This window comes from Zingiber officinale, chromosome 4A, assembly GCF_018446385.1.
Source record: "Zingiber officinale cultivar Zhangliang chromosome 4A, Zo_v1.1, whole genome shotgun sequence".
NCBI lineage: Eukaryota > Viridiplantae > Streptophyta > Magnoliopsida > Zingiberales > Zingiberaceae > Zingiber > Zingiber officinale.
Window position 1 is genome coordinate 138,599,738 of NC_055992.1, and position 15,148 is coordinate 138,614,885.

At 35.6% G+C, this 15,148-nt stretch overlaps 1 protein-coding gene across 1 annotated transcript; it reads left to right on the plus strand.

Moving 5' to 3' along the window:
• The first annotated feature begins 7,759 nt into the window (after positions 1-7,759).
• On the plus strand, positions 7,760-12,050 carry LOC121971435 (putative zinc transporter At3g08650). The gene is made up of 6 exons (XM_042522699.1): positions 7,760-8,117; positions 8,510-9,293; positions 10,213-10,497; positions 10,617-10,745; positions 10,848-10,945; positions 11,026-12,050. Exons 2-6 carry the CDS (start codon positions 8,826-8,828, stop codon positions 11,837-11,839), a joined length of 1,794 nt encoding a protein of 597 aa, XP_042378633.1. The 5' UTR covers positions 7,760-8,117; positions 8,510-8,825; the 3' UTR covers positions 11,840-12,050.
• Positions 12,051-15,148: the final 3,098 nt, after the last annotated feature.

Below are 15,148 nucleotides of genomic sequence, written 5' to 3' on the forward strand. Positions count from 1 at the left end.
GTGTAGGAAGTTCCGGCACTACAAGAGTAAGTGTCCAAAGAGGGTTAGAAAGACTCCACCGGCACCAAAGGTCAAGGAAGCCGGAGTCCCGACATGCAAGAGCAAGAAGCACGTGGTGTGCTTCCAATGCAAGCAACGGGGACACTATAGGAGTCAATGTCCAAGGGGGAGGCAACCTCACAAGGACAAGAGGCCAAACATGTGTAAAGGGGGAGCTAAGGCAAACCCTAAGGTAACATTTAAAGCTCATTCTTGCAATTCTAGTAGGATGCATGCTAGTAGTCTTATTGCCATTGTCAATAATGATAAGCATGTTAACACTAGAAATAGATACATGTGCTTAGGAGCCAAGCATGTTAGCCTAGATAAGAACAATTCTAGAAATGCTAACCCTAGAATTAACTCATCTAAGGCTAAGGAAAATCTAGATAGAAATCCCAAATCATCTTGACACATGCCTAGGAATACCTCAAAGAAAAATGATAAATCAAAACTTGAGGTATTAGAGAAAGAAAATCAAGTCTTGAGGTCAAGACTTGACTCTCTAGAAAAGGCTCTTAAGGATTTGACTCTAGGGTCTAAGGGTCAAAAACCCAAGTCCAAGGACAAGAAAGGTTTGGGTCACAAACCTAAGTCCCAATTGGTCAAGCCCACTTATCATAATGTTTCATTCGATTATGGAACAAAACCTAGGGCTAGGAAGACCATTACCAAGGTCACAAGGGGAGTCACCCCTATAGTTGACCTTGATGAGACCCAAATGACCAAGGCTTTAAAGCCTAAGAGGGTCATTAGGAGGGTTGCTAGGGAAGTTATCCCTAGTGAATATTTAGTGAACCCAATGAGCTCTAATAGGTATTGGGTTCCTAGGAGCATCTTCTCGACCCCATAGATGGGTTAGAGAGTGTCAACTCCGATTAGAAGGGTAGTTAACCCAACTTTGAGGAAATTGACACTCAAGGAGCATTTTCAAGGTTTTGAGAACTTTTGAAAATGAAATGGAATTATCATTTACTCCTTTGAAGAGTTAAATGTGCCTAAAGATTGGAAATTTCATTTTTAATCTCAATTGGCACAATTTGGAAAAATCTAGAGAACTCTCGAGAAAAAAAAAATTGAAACATGCCAAGTTTTGAGGATAAATTTGATCTTTAAGTGGCATGAATTAATCTAGAGTTCAAGAAGTGTCAAAATTAGGATATTGGCATTTTGGGGCAATCTAGGATTAAATTTGAAGTTAGCCAAGTGGTTAAGGATACTTAGATAGGTAATCTAGGTATATTTATTTATGCTAAATCTTGTCATGATTGTTTGCCCTCACATGTCATGACATCATGTTTAGTTTTATTATCATTTGAAATGTCATGATAATGCTTGGGCTAGTTTTTATGTCATGTTTATTTAAGTTTCAAACTTTATGCCATGACATCATGACTTTGGCACATGTTTTCATTTATGATACCATTTTATGTCATGTCATCATCTCTTGCATTAATAATCAATTGAATTGATTTAAGGATGAAAAACACATTTTGATATTGAGATCAAATTTATGTTTAGAAAATGCATGAGACCTTAGTCTAAGATACCTAAACCCATATCTCACATTAAAATTACCATGGATGTGTTTGATACACTTTAGATGTGTGTGAGATATTAGGATCATGAATTAGGATCAAGGTGCATAGTTCTTGTACCTAGATGAGCCTAATTCAAGAAATGGAGGATCATAGGGAAAGCTTGTGTACAAGTCATGTACATTTAGCCCTAAGATTATGGTCCTAAATTAAAAGGTTTAAAATCATTTTGAAATTGATTTGGAAAACCTTGATGAAGTCATCTTAGTGATTGCATTCATCATTGAACATTGTGATACAAAGTTGAGTTAAACTTGAACTATTTCAAAGTTTTTGAACTTTGTATCAAGATTGAAAAATGGAAGTTATTTTCATAGAAAACTATTTTTCCATGATAGTATATGTTATGAGGAATGTATCCTCAAAATTTCACAATTTTTCGAATTTTCTGGAATTTTCTAGGAGTTTCTGAATTTCGGGAAGGAAATTTCAGAAATCTCCTGTCAGAGTCTGGATCGGTCTGGGGACCGATCCAGGGAAGTCCTGATCGGTCTGCAGACCGATCCAGTAAGATCCAGAGAGCTTGGTGCGATCTGGTGAAGGCCTGATCGGTCTGGTGACCGATCAGTGACGATCCAGTGCGATCAATGAAGCATGGATCGGTCTGGGGACCGATCCAGGGGGTTTTTGATCGGTCTTAGGACCGATCAGTGCGTGCCAGTTTCTGATTTTCAGCAGGTGTCTGAAATTTCAGTTTTTGGGAGTTGAGTTTCGGGTTTCTAAAGGTTTGAAACTCTCCAAGACATTGTTGGTGCAATGGTCAAGGGGGAGTTGACCTTTAGGGGGAGTTTTTACCTAATTGTCAAGGGGAGTTGACTCTTAGGGGGAGTTTTTACTCCTTAAGACTTTTTGAGGATTAGTGACATAGGATTGTCACTAAGTTGATTGTTGAGTTTAGTATCAAGGGGGAAATTAAGAGTTTCAATGAAGGGTATGAGACTTTCATTAGGAAGAAACTCTTGACCTTGATTCCCTCTTTTTGATGTGTGTCAAAAAGGGGGAGAGATGTCCCAAGGGGGAGAGTGTAGGTTTTGGAAGAATGTTCAAGGAAGAACATTGGAAAACCTAAGTTAGGTTATCGGGTTAACCTAACTTGATTTTGGATTTTGTCAAACATCAAAAAGGGGGAGATTGTTGGTGCAACCTTAGGTCAAGGTTGACCTGGTTGACCTGACTCGAGTTGACCTGACTCGAGTTGTGTTTTGATGTTTGACGATGTTTGACGAGAAGAGAGTTGTATTCTTGATGTTTGACAAGAATAGGTGTTTGGGAGATTGTAGGTGCAACCTTAGGTCAAGGTTGACCTGGTTGACCTGATTCGGGAAAAGTCCAAGCAGGGAGCTTGGCACGCGAAAAGTCCAAGTATGGAGACTTGGCACTGGAAAAGTCCAAGTACGGAGACTTGGCACGGGGAAAAGTCCAAGCAGGTAGCTTGGCACGCGGAAAGTCCAAGTATGGAGACTTGGCACGGGGAAAGTCCAAACAGGGAGTTTGGCACGGGGAAAAGTCCTGGTGAGTGAAGCCAGGCAGTCGGAGAAGTCCTGGTGAGTGAAGCCAGGCAGTCGGGAAATCCTGGTGAGTGAAGCCAGGTGAAAATCCTAGTGAGTGAAGCTAGGTGAAAGTGGAAGTCCTGGTGAGTGAAGCCAGGCAGTGGGAAAGTCCTAACTGGGATGTTAGGCAGTTGGAAAGTCCTGGTGAGTGAAGCCAGGCAGTGAGAAAGTCCTAACTGGGATGTTAGGCAGTGTGGAAATCCTGGTGAGTGAAGTCAGGTGAAAGTCCGGGTGAGTGAAGCCAGGCAAGGGAAAATCCAGATAGATCAGGGATGATCGGACATCTGGTGTTGAGGAAAGTCCAAGTAGGTCAAAGGGATTGACCGGACACTTGGCGAAGTCTATGTACGGTCAAACATGCTAGGAAATGACAGATCAAAAAGTGTCACGAATGTTTTTCCTTAAGCGAGCATGCAATTATTTGATGTGACAGGCTAGAATATTCTAAAATATGATTTGTAGGCTGGACATGCTTTGTTGTTAGTGACATAAACTTTCGAAAGAGTGCAGAAAGACATGTATGGGTCTCGCTATAGTTCGATCGGTCGTGGACCGATCGGGAGGATCTGATCGGTCCATGGGGTACAACACCTAATTCGGTGCTGACTCGCCACATGTCTAGAACGGAGTGGAGGAAAATTGAGCTCGATTGACCTTGAGGTCCGAACGATTCTGACCGCGGATCAGGGAAATTGTTCTTTTCCGATGAAAGGAGGATGTCGGTCCACGGTTCTTACTCTTCTCTTCTGCTACAGAGCTGCTGTTCTGGTGCTTGAGCTTTGTTGAGCTCTTCTTCGCAAGCTTCGCGTGAGCTTCTTCCTTCGGCTGGGACTCTGACTGAGCTGCTGCTGTGGTTGGCGTCTGAGAAGTTGTTGCTTCTTCAACAGTCGACAAGAAGGCAAGGGTTGTTTACATTTGCTGTGTATTTAGTTCTTGTTTCTCTTGTATTTGTACTCCTTATCTTGCTGTTGCAAGAAGTAGTTGTGGCGAGATTTCTCCACCCATAAGGAGCTCATATTTAGCCGGTTCTTCGGGGACTCATCCACCGACGGATTGGTAGACTTCGTCCACCTTACGGACACGCCGAGGAGTAGGAGTTCATCTCCGAACCTCGTTACATCGGTTTGTTTTTCTTCTCCTTAGTTTCTTCCTTGTATTTCCGCTGCGACTAACCCTAACTGTAAGAAGAACGCGAGAATTTAGGGCGGCTATTCACACCCCCCCTCTCTAGCCGAGTACGAACGATCCCTACAGTTCTTACCTAGTTTAACATATATTTCGAATACAAATATAAGATACAATTTAAATTCTTTACTCAAATATTAAAATTTTAAATTATATCCTATTACTATAAAAATATTAATATTTAAATTCAAACTTTTATATATATATATATATATATATATATATATATATATATATATATATATATATATATATATATATATATATATATATATATATATAGATATATGATATTTAAATTAAATTCAAAATTATAAAATATAAATAATTTTAACTTAATCTCAGTTTGAAATAAAATTTGAACTTAAAAAATATATATGTGATGTTCAAATTAAATTTTAAATTAAAAATATAAATAATTTTGGATTAATCTCAATTTGAAATAAAATTTAAACTTGAATTCGATTTAAATTGTTCAAACCTTAAAGTCGAGTTGAGTTCGAGTTATTTGTAGACCTTAATTTAAACTTATTTAAATTAAAATGGTATAAAGATAATCAAAATTTAGTTTGAGTTTGACTTACGAATAAAACGTGGATAATTAAATAAAATATTATAAATTTATATTCATCTTGAAAAAATTATCAAATATATTTGACTTTAAATTTGATAATTTCAAATTTGAATTAAATATCTTACGAACGGAGCTGAAAAAGCTCCTTAACAGACTTAGAACTGTCAGACAGATCAATCCATGACGGGATGGGTTGACTCGTGGTGGGTTAATCATTTGGCGGGACGGGTTGAGAAATTTCCAACACAATCCATTCTAAGGCGGATTACGGGTTTGGCGGGCCAACCCGCAGGCCCATCAAATTTTTAAAAAAATTAAAAAATATTTCATATCTTCAACATTTTACTTCGAAAACGTTTTCTACAATTAAATGTATACATAAATGTATACATAAACATGTATTTTAAATATAAATGAACACAAACGAGTATTTATGTTGGACGAAAAATACTATTTTTATTTTAAAATTATAACAAACAAAGATAATAAATTAACCTAAAACTTAGCTTACATGTACGGGCCAACCTAAGCCCGAGCGGGCCGACCCGCGCGGGTCGCAGCCTAGGCGAGTCTGCCCACGGCGGACTTGGGTTGATAAAATTCCAACCCAACCCGCTTAAATTGTTTGATGAGACGGGCTAATCCGTCGGACCCAACCCAAATTGACGGCTCTAAACAGACTTCGTACAAACCGAATCATACCGCCACCTTTTATTTTTTTTAATAATTGAATATCAATTCATTTATTTTTGGTAAAATTTTAGAAATTTATAGTTTTCTAATTAATTTACATTAATGCAAATAAATATTTGAATAAAAAATTATGAATTTGAATTAGCTCGAAAAAATTATTAGACATATTGAAGGAATTTAATAATTCAAATAATAATCAAATATTATAGTAATCAAATATTTTTAGAAAAGATTCATAATAGGCTCGATACATTTGCACCCGTGTCCATAAAAATCAAATCAAGTTGTCTTTTTATTTTTTACTAGTGATCATGCACGAATTGAAAATTTTCTAATAATACATTGTAATTTAGTCTTAAATTTTAGATCCATAATTAATACTTAATACGTACATCAAAATTATCAATAAAATTTAAAATTATTTTCTATGTGAAAAGAAAAAAAAATATATTAATAATTTAATTTTAGATTTCAGTTAGTTATATTCTTAAAAAACATAGTAAGATAGTTGAATATTAATTCCATTTATTTTTGGTTAAATTTCAGAAATTTATAGTCTTCTAATTAATTTACATTAATGCAAATAAATATTTGAATAAAAAAACTGGACGCTAGCGAGAAATCGGACGTTTTAAGAAAATTCTAAAAGGTAAATAATTAATTAAAAAGGATTACGGTTAATTGAAAAGGGAAAACAGCTTAACAATCGCAGGAGCTTAAATGAAAAATATTAATTATAATATAGAAAAATATTTAAATAAAAATGGTTTTATAGCATGAAATCTAGAGAAGCCTTTATTTATTTTCTTTAGCTTTTTTAGGTAAAATAGATAAGTAAAGAAATTAACTATACATTAATTTAATTGCACTGTTTAAATTAGATAATGTTGATAAATTAAATTTTATAAATTAATATATTTACAGTTTTAGAGTAATTAATATTTCCATATTTTAATTGTACATTAACCTAAAATCTCTAATAGCAAACTCAAACTTTTTTTCTCAGTCTTTACATTAGAAAAAAAATTATTCTTATTCTCAGGTAAACTTTTTCTTTACTTCAACTATGAATTAAGCATGATTTTTTAGAGATTATGTTCTATAAAAATAATAATATAATTCTTTTAAATTCAGCACTATTTAATTAGAATTAAGTATATGAGAAAGAATTGTGTTAAATTTGATAGAAAATATATTAAATTTTAATTTAAATGTGTTGAATTTAAGAAAAATTATATTTCATTTGGGAGTTTTTGTACTAAAAGAAATGAGAGTAATTAGATAAATCGGTGTGCATTAGGGAATTGAACTAAAGAAATGTTTGAATGTAAGGTGTGTGAATAAATATTTTTTATAAGGGAATGAGGAAAAAGTTGAGTTTGTTTGGTTTAGAGCAATTTACTCATATTTTAATTAGATTATGCATTTAAAGGTAAAAATATAAAAAGTGTCAAAACGATCCTATATTAAAAAAAAACCTCATTTTATTTTTTATCTAAAAATACTTTTATTTTAACATTTGGTAAGGTTTAGAAATTTTAATTAACTAATTTTAATTAATATTATAACAGTTTGATTTATTAAAAAAAATACTATAATAAATAAATTAGATGTTGGTGAAAAAATTTGATATTCGATAAAATTTATTTATGTAGTAAAAAAGTATGTAAAATAAATGAACTTGAATACTAATAAACTTAGTTGGTTAATATTTATAAACAACTTCATCAACGAATAAATATATTTATTAATTTTTATTTTTATTTATTTTAATTTAAATACATAAAAACTAGCAATTTATATCTTTTTATAATTTTAAATTATTCAGTTAAAATAAAAAATATAAATTTTATGTATCAAATAAATTTTTTATCTAATTTATAAGGGTATTTTAAAAATCAAAAATAGGATGATTATTTTTTTAACATGTGGGGTTTTTTTTATGATAGTAAAAATAAAAGATGTTTTTTATTTGTTTTCACAAATAATAATTCTTCTTTTAAAATACTAAAAAGTTATTTATTATAAATATGTAAAGTTTTAGGGGTTAAATGGTTAAAGGAATGAAAATGAAATTTCAGTTACTTTATGCATTTAAATTGATATTGGTCGTTGCGGTTTTCCGTCAAAAAAAAAACAATTGGGGGCGGCTGCTTGTCTGTCTCCGCTCGCTGACCAAAACCGAGTGCGACTCCGCCACCACCGGCCCGCTGTTTTGGGTGCTGTTCTACGACGACTCCCTCCTACCCGATCGCGCAAATCTGCGCCTCTATCGTCCCCCTCATTGCCGTACTCGGAAGCGGAATCGTACTGCCTTGTTCGCCTGCATTTTGCCGTGTCGGAAGGGTTGCTGGGATGAATCTTGTGACGGCCGGTCCAGGGTCCGAGTAAGGCGTTTCGGATGGTAGTTGATCTTTGCGATCTTGGCGGATTCATCGGTTTCTATTGCTGAAGATTTTAATTGGAGTTCCCGTCCAGGTAATTTGCGTTTCCCTGACTTTCCCTTTCTGTTTGCTTTCTGGAAAATGGGAATTAGGGTTCCGCGGTTTGTGTTCTCTGGTGCATAGTAAAAATTGCGGCGTCTGAAGGATTCGCATTCTCTTCATTTTGCGAATTGAAGGCCAACAGATGAATTTTGCTGTTCATTTCGTTGCAAAATTCGTTTTTTACTTCCAATTAAGAGATCTCAGTATCCTGTTTCAAATTGCGTTTCCTTGGGATGCAATTTGATTTTGCTTCTAATTGACGGGTTGAGCTGGTTTTAAAAACTTGTCCTTTTTGAAGACGATACAATCTTTTTCACAGTTGCACTTTGCTGTACGCCAACGCTACTAATCTATTGTATGTTTAACTTGTGACTTATTGGACAGAATACTTCAGTAGGCAGGGGATGACCATCGCTACCCAACTTGCTAAGAATAAGAAAATGAGTTGATTGTTTGGATATTCGTATGATTAGAAGCTCTGTCATAGCTGTTAGGAGGCGTTCACTGATTCAAGACATTGGGAGACTTGTTGATAATGGAGAGGTGTTCTACATTTGATCAGTAGATTGAGTTGGATCAGATGGAGGCCATACATAAAGTTAGGGAAGAAATTTGAATGCTTTCAATCTTCAGGAGCTTTGTTGCTTACCATATCAGGCCGAAGCAGGTTGAGTTTGTTGATACTGATACATTGTAGAAGATGACGTTAGTGTGTAGAGGAATCCTTTACTTTTCAATTGTTTTAGTTTTTTTCTGTTCTTCTTGTCTTGCTGAGTCTGAAAAGATACCTTCACTAAGAATTAGGACAGCTCCTCAGAGAAACCTAGAAAATGTGGTCATTGGTGGATCTGGTAAAATTGCTGGATTTGATAGTTCTGAAGGCCAATTTCAAGAGTTTAATGACAGAAAAACAGATAAAACTCGAGTTTCAGTTTCAACTGTTGCATGGCTTACACTTGGGATGGCTGCAGCAACTGGCTTGGGTGCGGTGCCATTTTTCTTCATAGAGCTTGAGCCACAGTATGCAGGTGTCTGTAACGGTATGGCTGCTGGAGTGATGCTTGCCGCAAGCTTTGATCTAGTAGAAGAGGGACAGAACTACGGTAGTGGAAATTGGGTGGTTTTCGGGATTTTAGCTGGAGGAATCTTCATTTTGCTTTGTAAGAAGGTAATTATGTTTATATCCAGGCTTTCCGTTTGATTTGTCTTATTGCATATATTTGTTAACAACCTATCTCCTTATCTTTTCTGTATTTGGTGATTATGTGCATCTAATCTCTTATATTAATAGTTTTAAGTGGGTTGCATTTTTTGGTTATAATCTACCTAAATGTTTAATCCTAACACACATTGACTTGGAACCATACTCCTCTGCCTTCTGTTCTGAGGGCTGTCAATGGTTAACAATAGCATTGTAACTATAGCCACGGTCATAAGGAAATTTGACAAGTAAAGTTCCCATTAAAATTTACTATGCAGCTCTTTTGAGTCCAAACATTGTACTTCTATTTATTTGGAATGGGTTCATTAGTACATCAATTATGCATTATGTTTGGTATATTCTATCAATGGGATTCAGGATATCAAAATTTGAGCACCTCCCTTCATTATGTAGGAATGTTTTTGACTTGCTATATGCTTAGTCTCTTCACAATTAATTTGTCATTGCCTCCTGAAAGCCAACATATGATTATGTGGGAGTTATGGCAGAGAACTGAGGCAAAATCAGAGTGAAAATGTTAAGTGAGTTGGAATAGTAAAGGTCTCATTTGATTTTCTAATTTGCCATGTAATTAAATGTTAAGAAAAATCATTTAACCCTGTGAGGACTGGGTAATTAGTTTCAACTGGTACTCAGTCTTCTCATTTATTATTATTACTGCTATTATTATTTTCTTTTGCTGGTCTATCTGCAGAAGATGATTATATTTGTTTGCACATTCTACTTTTTCCTATTCGATTCAGGAAATTATCTTTCATCCTTTCCCTGTAACACAACAATTACATGTAGAATCAATCTCTTCTTTTGCTATTTTCTTACGTTCATTTCTTGGAAATACTAAGCTTCTAAAAATGTGTTCCTGTAGTTTTTGGAACAATATGGAGAAGTGAGCATGTTAGACATCAAAGGTGCTGATGCAAGTAAAGTTATTCTTGTTGTTGGTATAATGACACTTCATTCCTTCGGTGAGGGGTCTGGTGTCGGCGTATCCTTTGCCGGTCCAAAGGGATTATCTCAAGGCATTTTGGTGACTTTAGCTATTGCTGTTCATAATATACCTGAAGGCTTGGCTGTTAGCATGGTACTTGCATCACGAGGGGTTTCCCCGCACAAAGCGATGCTGTGGAGTGTCATCACATCCTTGCCACAGGTAAACAACCAGTTCTTTTAGTTCTCTAAGTTTGATGTAAACTAATTATGAGATCTTTTCATTCTCTTTTATTTTCCAAACTGCAAGTTGAAATATAGTTTTGTTTTCTCGAACCTCAGCCCATTGTTGCTGTCCCATCTTTCCTCTGCGCCGACACATTCAACAAAGTCCTGCCTTTCTGTACGGGTTTTGCTGCTGGATGCATGATCTGGATGGTCATTGCAGAAGTTCTCCCTGATGCATTCAAGGTAATCAACCAGGCGATATGTCTCTCTTTCAATGTCATAACATCGTTCGAGGTTCCCTTCATATCCAGATCTTTCCTGGTCACTTCCCTTATCTGATTTCAGGAAGCAGTTCCATCTCAAGTTGCTTCTGCAGGCACCCTCGCTGTAGCATTCATGGAAACTTTGAGCACAGTGCTTCAAGGTTTTAGCAACGATTCCAGGTTCGTTTTATCGTTCGTACTCTCTATAATGAAAAATAGTATCTTAATATGATGAAACTATCTCTAACATCTTATCCCAGTTTCGAAGACAAATCTGGTTTCTTAGTGTCTTTACTTTTTGGTCTTGGACCATTGCTGGGTGGCATCATCCTTGTCACTTTTGCACTTGCCTTCCATCTGCAACATGCTATTCTCATGGGCATGGCTTCCGGAGTAGCATTTGTTCTCGCCGTATGGAGGCCTCTCCAGCTACTTGCGTCGTTAAAGATTGGACTATTTTCCCTTTCACTATTCCTTATAGCAGGCTCCGCCCTCTACAACATGGCTGCGGCTTGCGTGCTGCGACTGTTCCAGCACAGAAAGTCCTCGATCAATGAGATTGCACATTCGTCTAGTTGTTCCTTTAGTGCTCTCACTCTTCAATCATTTAGCGCTTGCGGAGCTATTTCTCTACATGCCTTAGCCGAGGGGCTTGCTTTAGGTGTGGCAGCCCCGAAAGCGTATGGACTCGGTCGCCATATGGTTATTCCGGTCTCACTACATGGGCTCCCACGAGGTGCTGCCATTGCGAGCTGTATCTTCGGAGCCACAAGTAGCTGGAAAGCAGCATTAGCTGCTGCGGCCTTGTCTGGACTTGCTGGGCCTGCTTCAGCCATCGGAGCCATTCTCGCTGGCATCGATTACAGTGGCCTTGACTACTTGATGGTCTTTGCTTGCGGCGCATTGGTTCCTAGTTTCGGTAGAATATTGCAGCGGGCACTGAAGCTCGAAGCAAGGAAGAGCATCTTGGGTCTCCTCATGGGGATTGGTTTCGCATCGTTCTGTTTAATGTCGACCAGGCTGGTTTGCTTGCACACTCCTTACTGCAACTCCGCCCCTGAAGCTGTCACATAGCCGGTCTTGGTCTTGGTCTCGCAAAATTGGAACGATATCGAACACGAGTGTGATTGTAGGGGCAGCAAAGTACAAGTATGATACTGAGACCATTTCATTGAACTTGGAGGGATTTGGAAGATTGATTATTGTATCATATATCAAGTATCGAGTTTTACTAAACCCTAAACCCATTAGACACAACATTCATGAATTATGATGGAGTTCCTTATCTGTGGCATGTGTGAATCGATTTTAAAAATAGAATAATTTTTTTTAATCCGAGTGAGCCCGGTTATGTGTGGTTCAAATTTATTTAATAAGGTAGTCGAATCGAACTTATTTAATAAGATAATAAAGTCTAGTAATGAATTAAGTTATTGAAATGATTAGTTTAATTTGTTTAGATATTGTAGTTTTTAATTTAAATTTATTTGATTATTTAAAAATTTTAATTTTAAATTTATTCGATTGATTATTAAATTTATTTGATTGGTTATTAAATTTTATAATATAAATTTATTTGTTCATTTTAAAAATTTATTATTTATTAAATTGATGAAAATTTTAATGATAAATATAGTTCATAAATTTTATTAGTAAATATTATTTATGAATATTATTTACGAATAGTTTATCATTCTTATTCAATAATATTAATAAGCTGAACATATATATATTTAAACCTTTTTATTTGGTTTAACAAGACTAACAAGTTATTCAAGATTATTAATTTAATTAAGTATTGATCGAACATAAATAAGTTCTTATCAAATCGAACACTAAACTTATTCATGAACGTTTCAATCATTTATAATCCTACAAATCACATTCCTTTAAATGTGTGATAGTTTCCTAACTTCTTCTACTCTCTTCTTCTACTCTTCTAATCTCTCTCGCTCATAAATATTTATTAGAGTTTTTTCACGGATTGACATAATTGGTAACTACATGAATGATCACTTCAATAGGTGTAAAATATTTCGTTGATTGTTTGACTTTTCTCATATAAAAGACCATTACGTTAGGATAAAATGTTTCTTTTACGTATTTGATGGTAAAAAGTGAATATGCTCACTCCCAGCATCCCCGTCAATCCGTCCCAGGGTCAACACGAAGGAGGTAAATCACGGACGACTACTAACCTTTGGAATAGTGACTAGCATATAAAGTAGATATTTACCTTAGCTTTGTTAAGATTCAAACTCCAAATTTCATGATGATAATATCTCATATACTTACCACTAGACCGTCCGAAAACTTCTTTTACATACTTATATTAAGTTGGGGTGGATGATACGAGACTATCTGGGATGACATTTTCACCTCCAAAAGAATGTATTTTTGTTTGGCTTTTGTCGGATTAATTTTAGGGGTAGATGCTTTTTTTTTTTTTTTTTTTTTTTTTGAAAGTTATCTGACGAAAAATATAAAGTAGACTCCTAAGTCCTCTGTTGATTTTTAAAATATTTATTCTATTTAAAATTTAAATTTTGATATTTTTATCATAACGTTTGGACAGGAAGAAACAGTCCTTAAACAAGTACAACTCCACACCGTCAAATTGAAACGAAAGGACAGGACAACTAGTGGTTCTTTCTTTTCAATTTTCTTTTATAAAAATCAAAGGAGGCTCTAATTATTAGAATTGTCAAAAGACCATGAAAAATATTTTAACTTTATTTAAAAAATCTATATACAAAACATTTCTATATAAAAAAATATTTATCAACTAGATAGAAATTATTTAAATTTATAATAATATTATTATATTAATCATTTTATTGGTAATTACAATATTATAGTACTCCTTTAATTGATTGAGTTGTTTAGTAAGAAGGCCAAATTGAGAAGGTTAGTCGAGGCATGTGTTTCATCATAATTTTCTTAAAGTAGTTTTATTTCCTCTTGAAAATGGTTAGAGCTTCAAATGAACATCTATTTTATAGGATATAATGACTCAATCATATTTACAACTAAGTACTAATTGTTTATGGTGAATTAAGCATGTATCCAAACGACTATCACTAAAAGTAGAGGAAGAATATCGAGAAAAGTGACTGCCATGAATGATTGGATTGATTTGTCTCTTCCTAAAGAAAGAGCCTCTTTGTGTAGGCTAAAAATCTTGAGAGTCATTAATCCTACCATCTTTGTCAGCTGACTTAAAACACCAACAACTTCAGTTTTGATTCGGCCATTAATGTGCTAGTACAATTTTGAGGCAAGATAAAAAATTAAACCGAGTAACAAAATATTGACCGGGCTACTTGGGCAATTTTTATCTCGATCATCTCGACACACGCAAGTCACATTCACAAATGAGGTTACTATGGTGGGTGTAATCCTAGCCTTCAATAGAATTCCTTTACAAGCACAGATAAGAAAGAAAGGCTGAGAGAGAGAGAGCTGTGCTTGTAAAGGAATTCAATTCAAGGTTTGGATTATATAAATCCAGAAGCTGAGGGCCTGCTTGGTTGGAGGGAGTTAACCAAGGGAAAGAATATGGGAATCAATTGGTATGTTTGGTGAGTGGATTTGTTTCCTAAACAGTAAATTCCATATACTAATCTATGGGTTTTCTTCAATCCCTAGCAAATTGGGGGGAATGAAAAAACACTATTGTTCATTCCCGATCCCGATTTAGCGCGCGTGCTTTCCCTCCATCTGCCCTATTTCTTTTCTTCTCCCGTCCAAATCGCCACAGTTCGTCCCGACCAGTTCTCGCCACAACTCTTCCCTCTCCTCGACGTTGTCCTCACCGTGAATCCGAGTCCTCTCCGCGACGCGCTGGCGTTCCTCACCAAGTTCTCGCCATAGCTCTTTCCTCTCCTTGACGTTAGGTTTTTTCCTCGTCGCGAATCTTCCTTCTCCGTGACGTGTTCTCCCCGTGACTCTTCCCTCTCCTCGACGCAGTTGCTCGCCAGGTGAGCTATCTTCCTCACCAAGTTCTCGCCATAGCTCTGTCCTTTTTTTTTTTGCGATCTTGATTTTGTTCTGCGATCTTGATTTTTTTTTCCCCACAAAACTGAGCATAAGTTCTTCTTTCAAGTCATCTTTAGGTATTCTGAGCATAAGTTCAATCTTTTATATCTAGTTGCCTTGGCATTTATTTTCTTTGTAATATTATGTGAGCATGCAACTAACCAGCTACTGATATGAATGTTCTTCCACACATGCTGCTCAGAATGCACTTGTTTTCCACACATACGAATGTTCTTCCATGTCATCTTTTTTGGCATTTACAACTTTGTCAATTTGTATTGTCTTAGCATTTCCCGTTGCCTTGGCTTTTTTTTTTTCTTTGCGATCTTGATCTTTATATGATAT

What these genes read in the sequence shown, in the direction of transcription:
- LOC121971435 (XM_042522699.1), top strand. Translation starts at nt 8,826, where the DNA reads ATGACGTTAGTGTGTAGAGGAATCCTTTACTTTTCAATTGTTTTAGTT. An exon ending in TCATTTTGCTTTGTAAGAAG is followed by an intron (nt 9,294 to 10,212) that starts GTAATTATGTTT and finishes GTGTTCCTGTAG; the next exon opens with TTTTTGGAACAATATGGAGA. An exon ending in TTCTCCCTGATGCATTCAAG is followed by an intron (nt 10,746 to 10,847) that starts GTAATCAACCAG and finishes ATCTGATTTCAG; the next exon opens with GAAGCAGTTCCATCTCAAGT.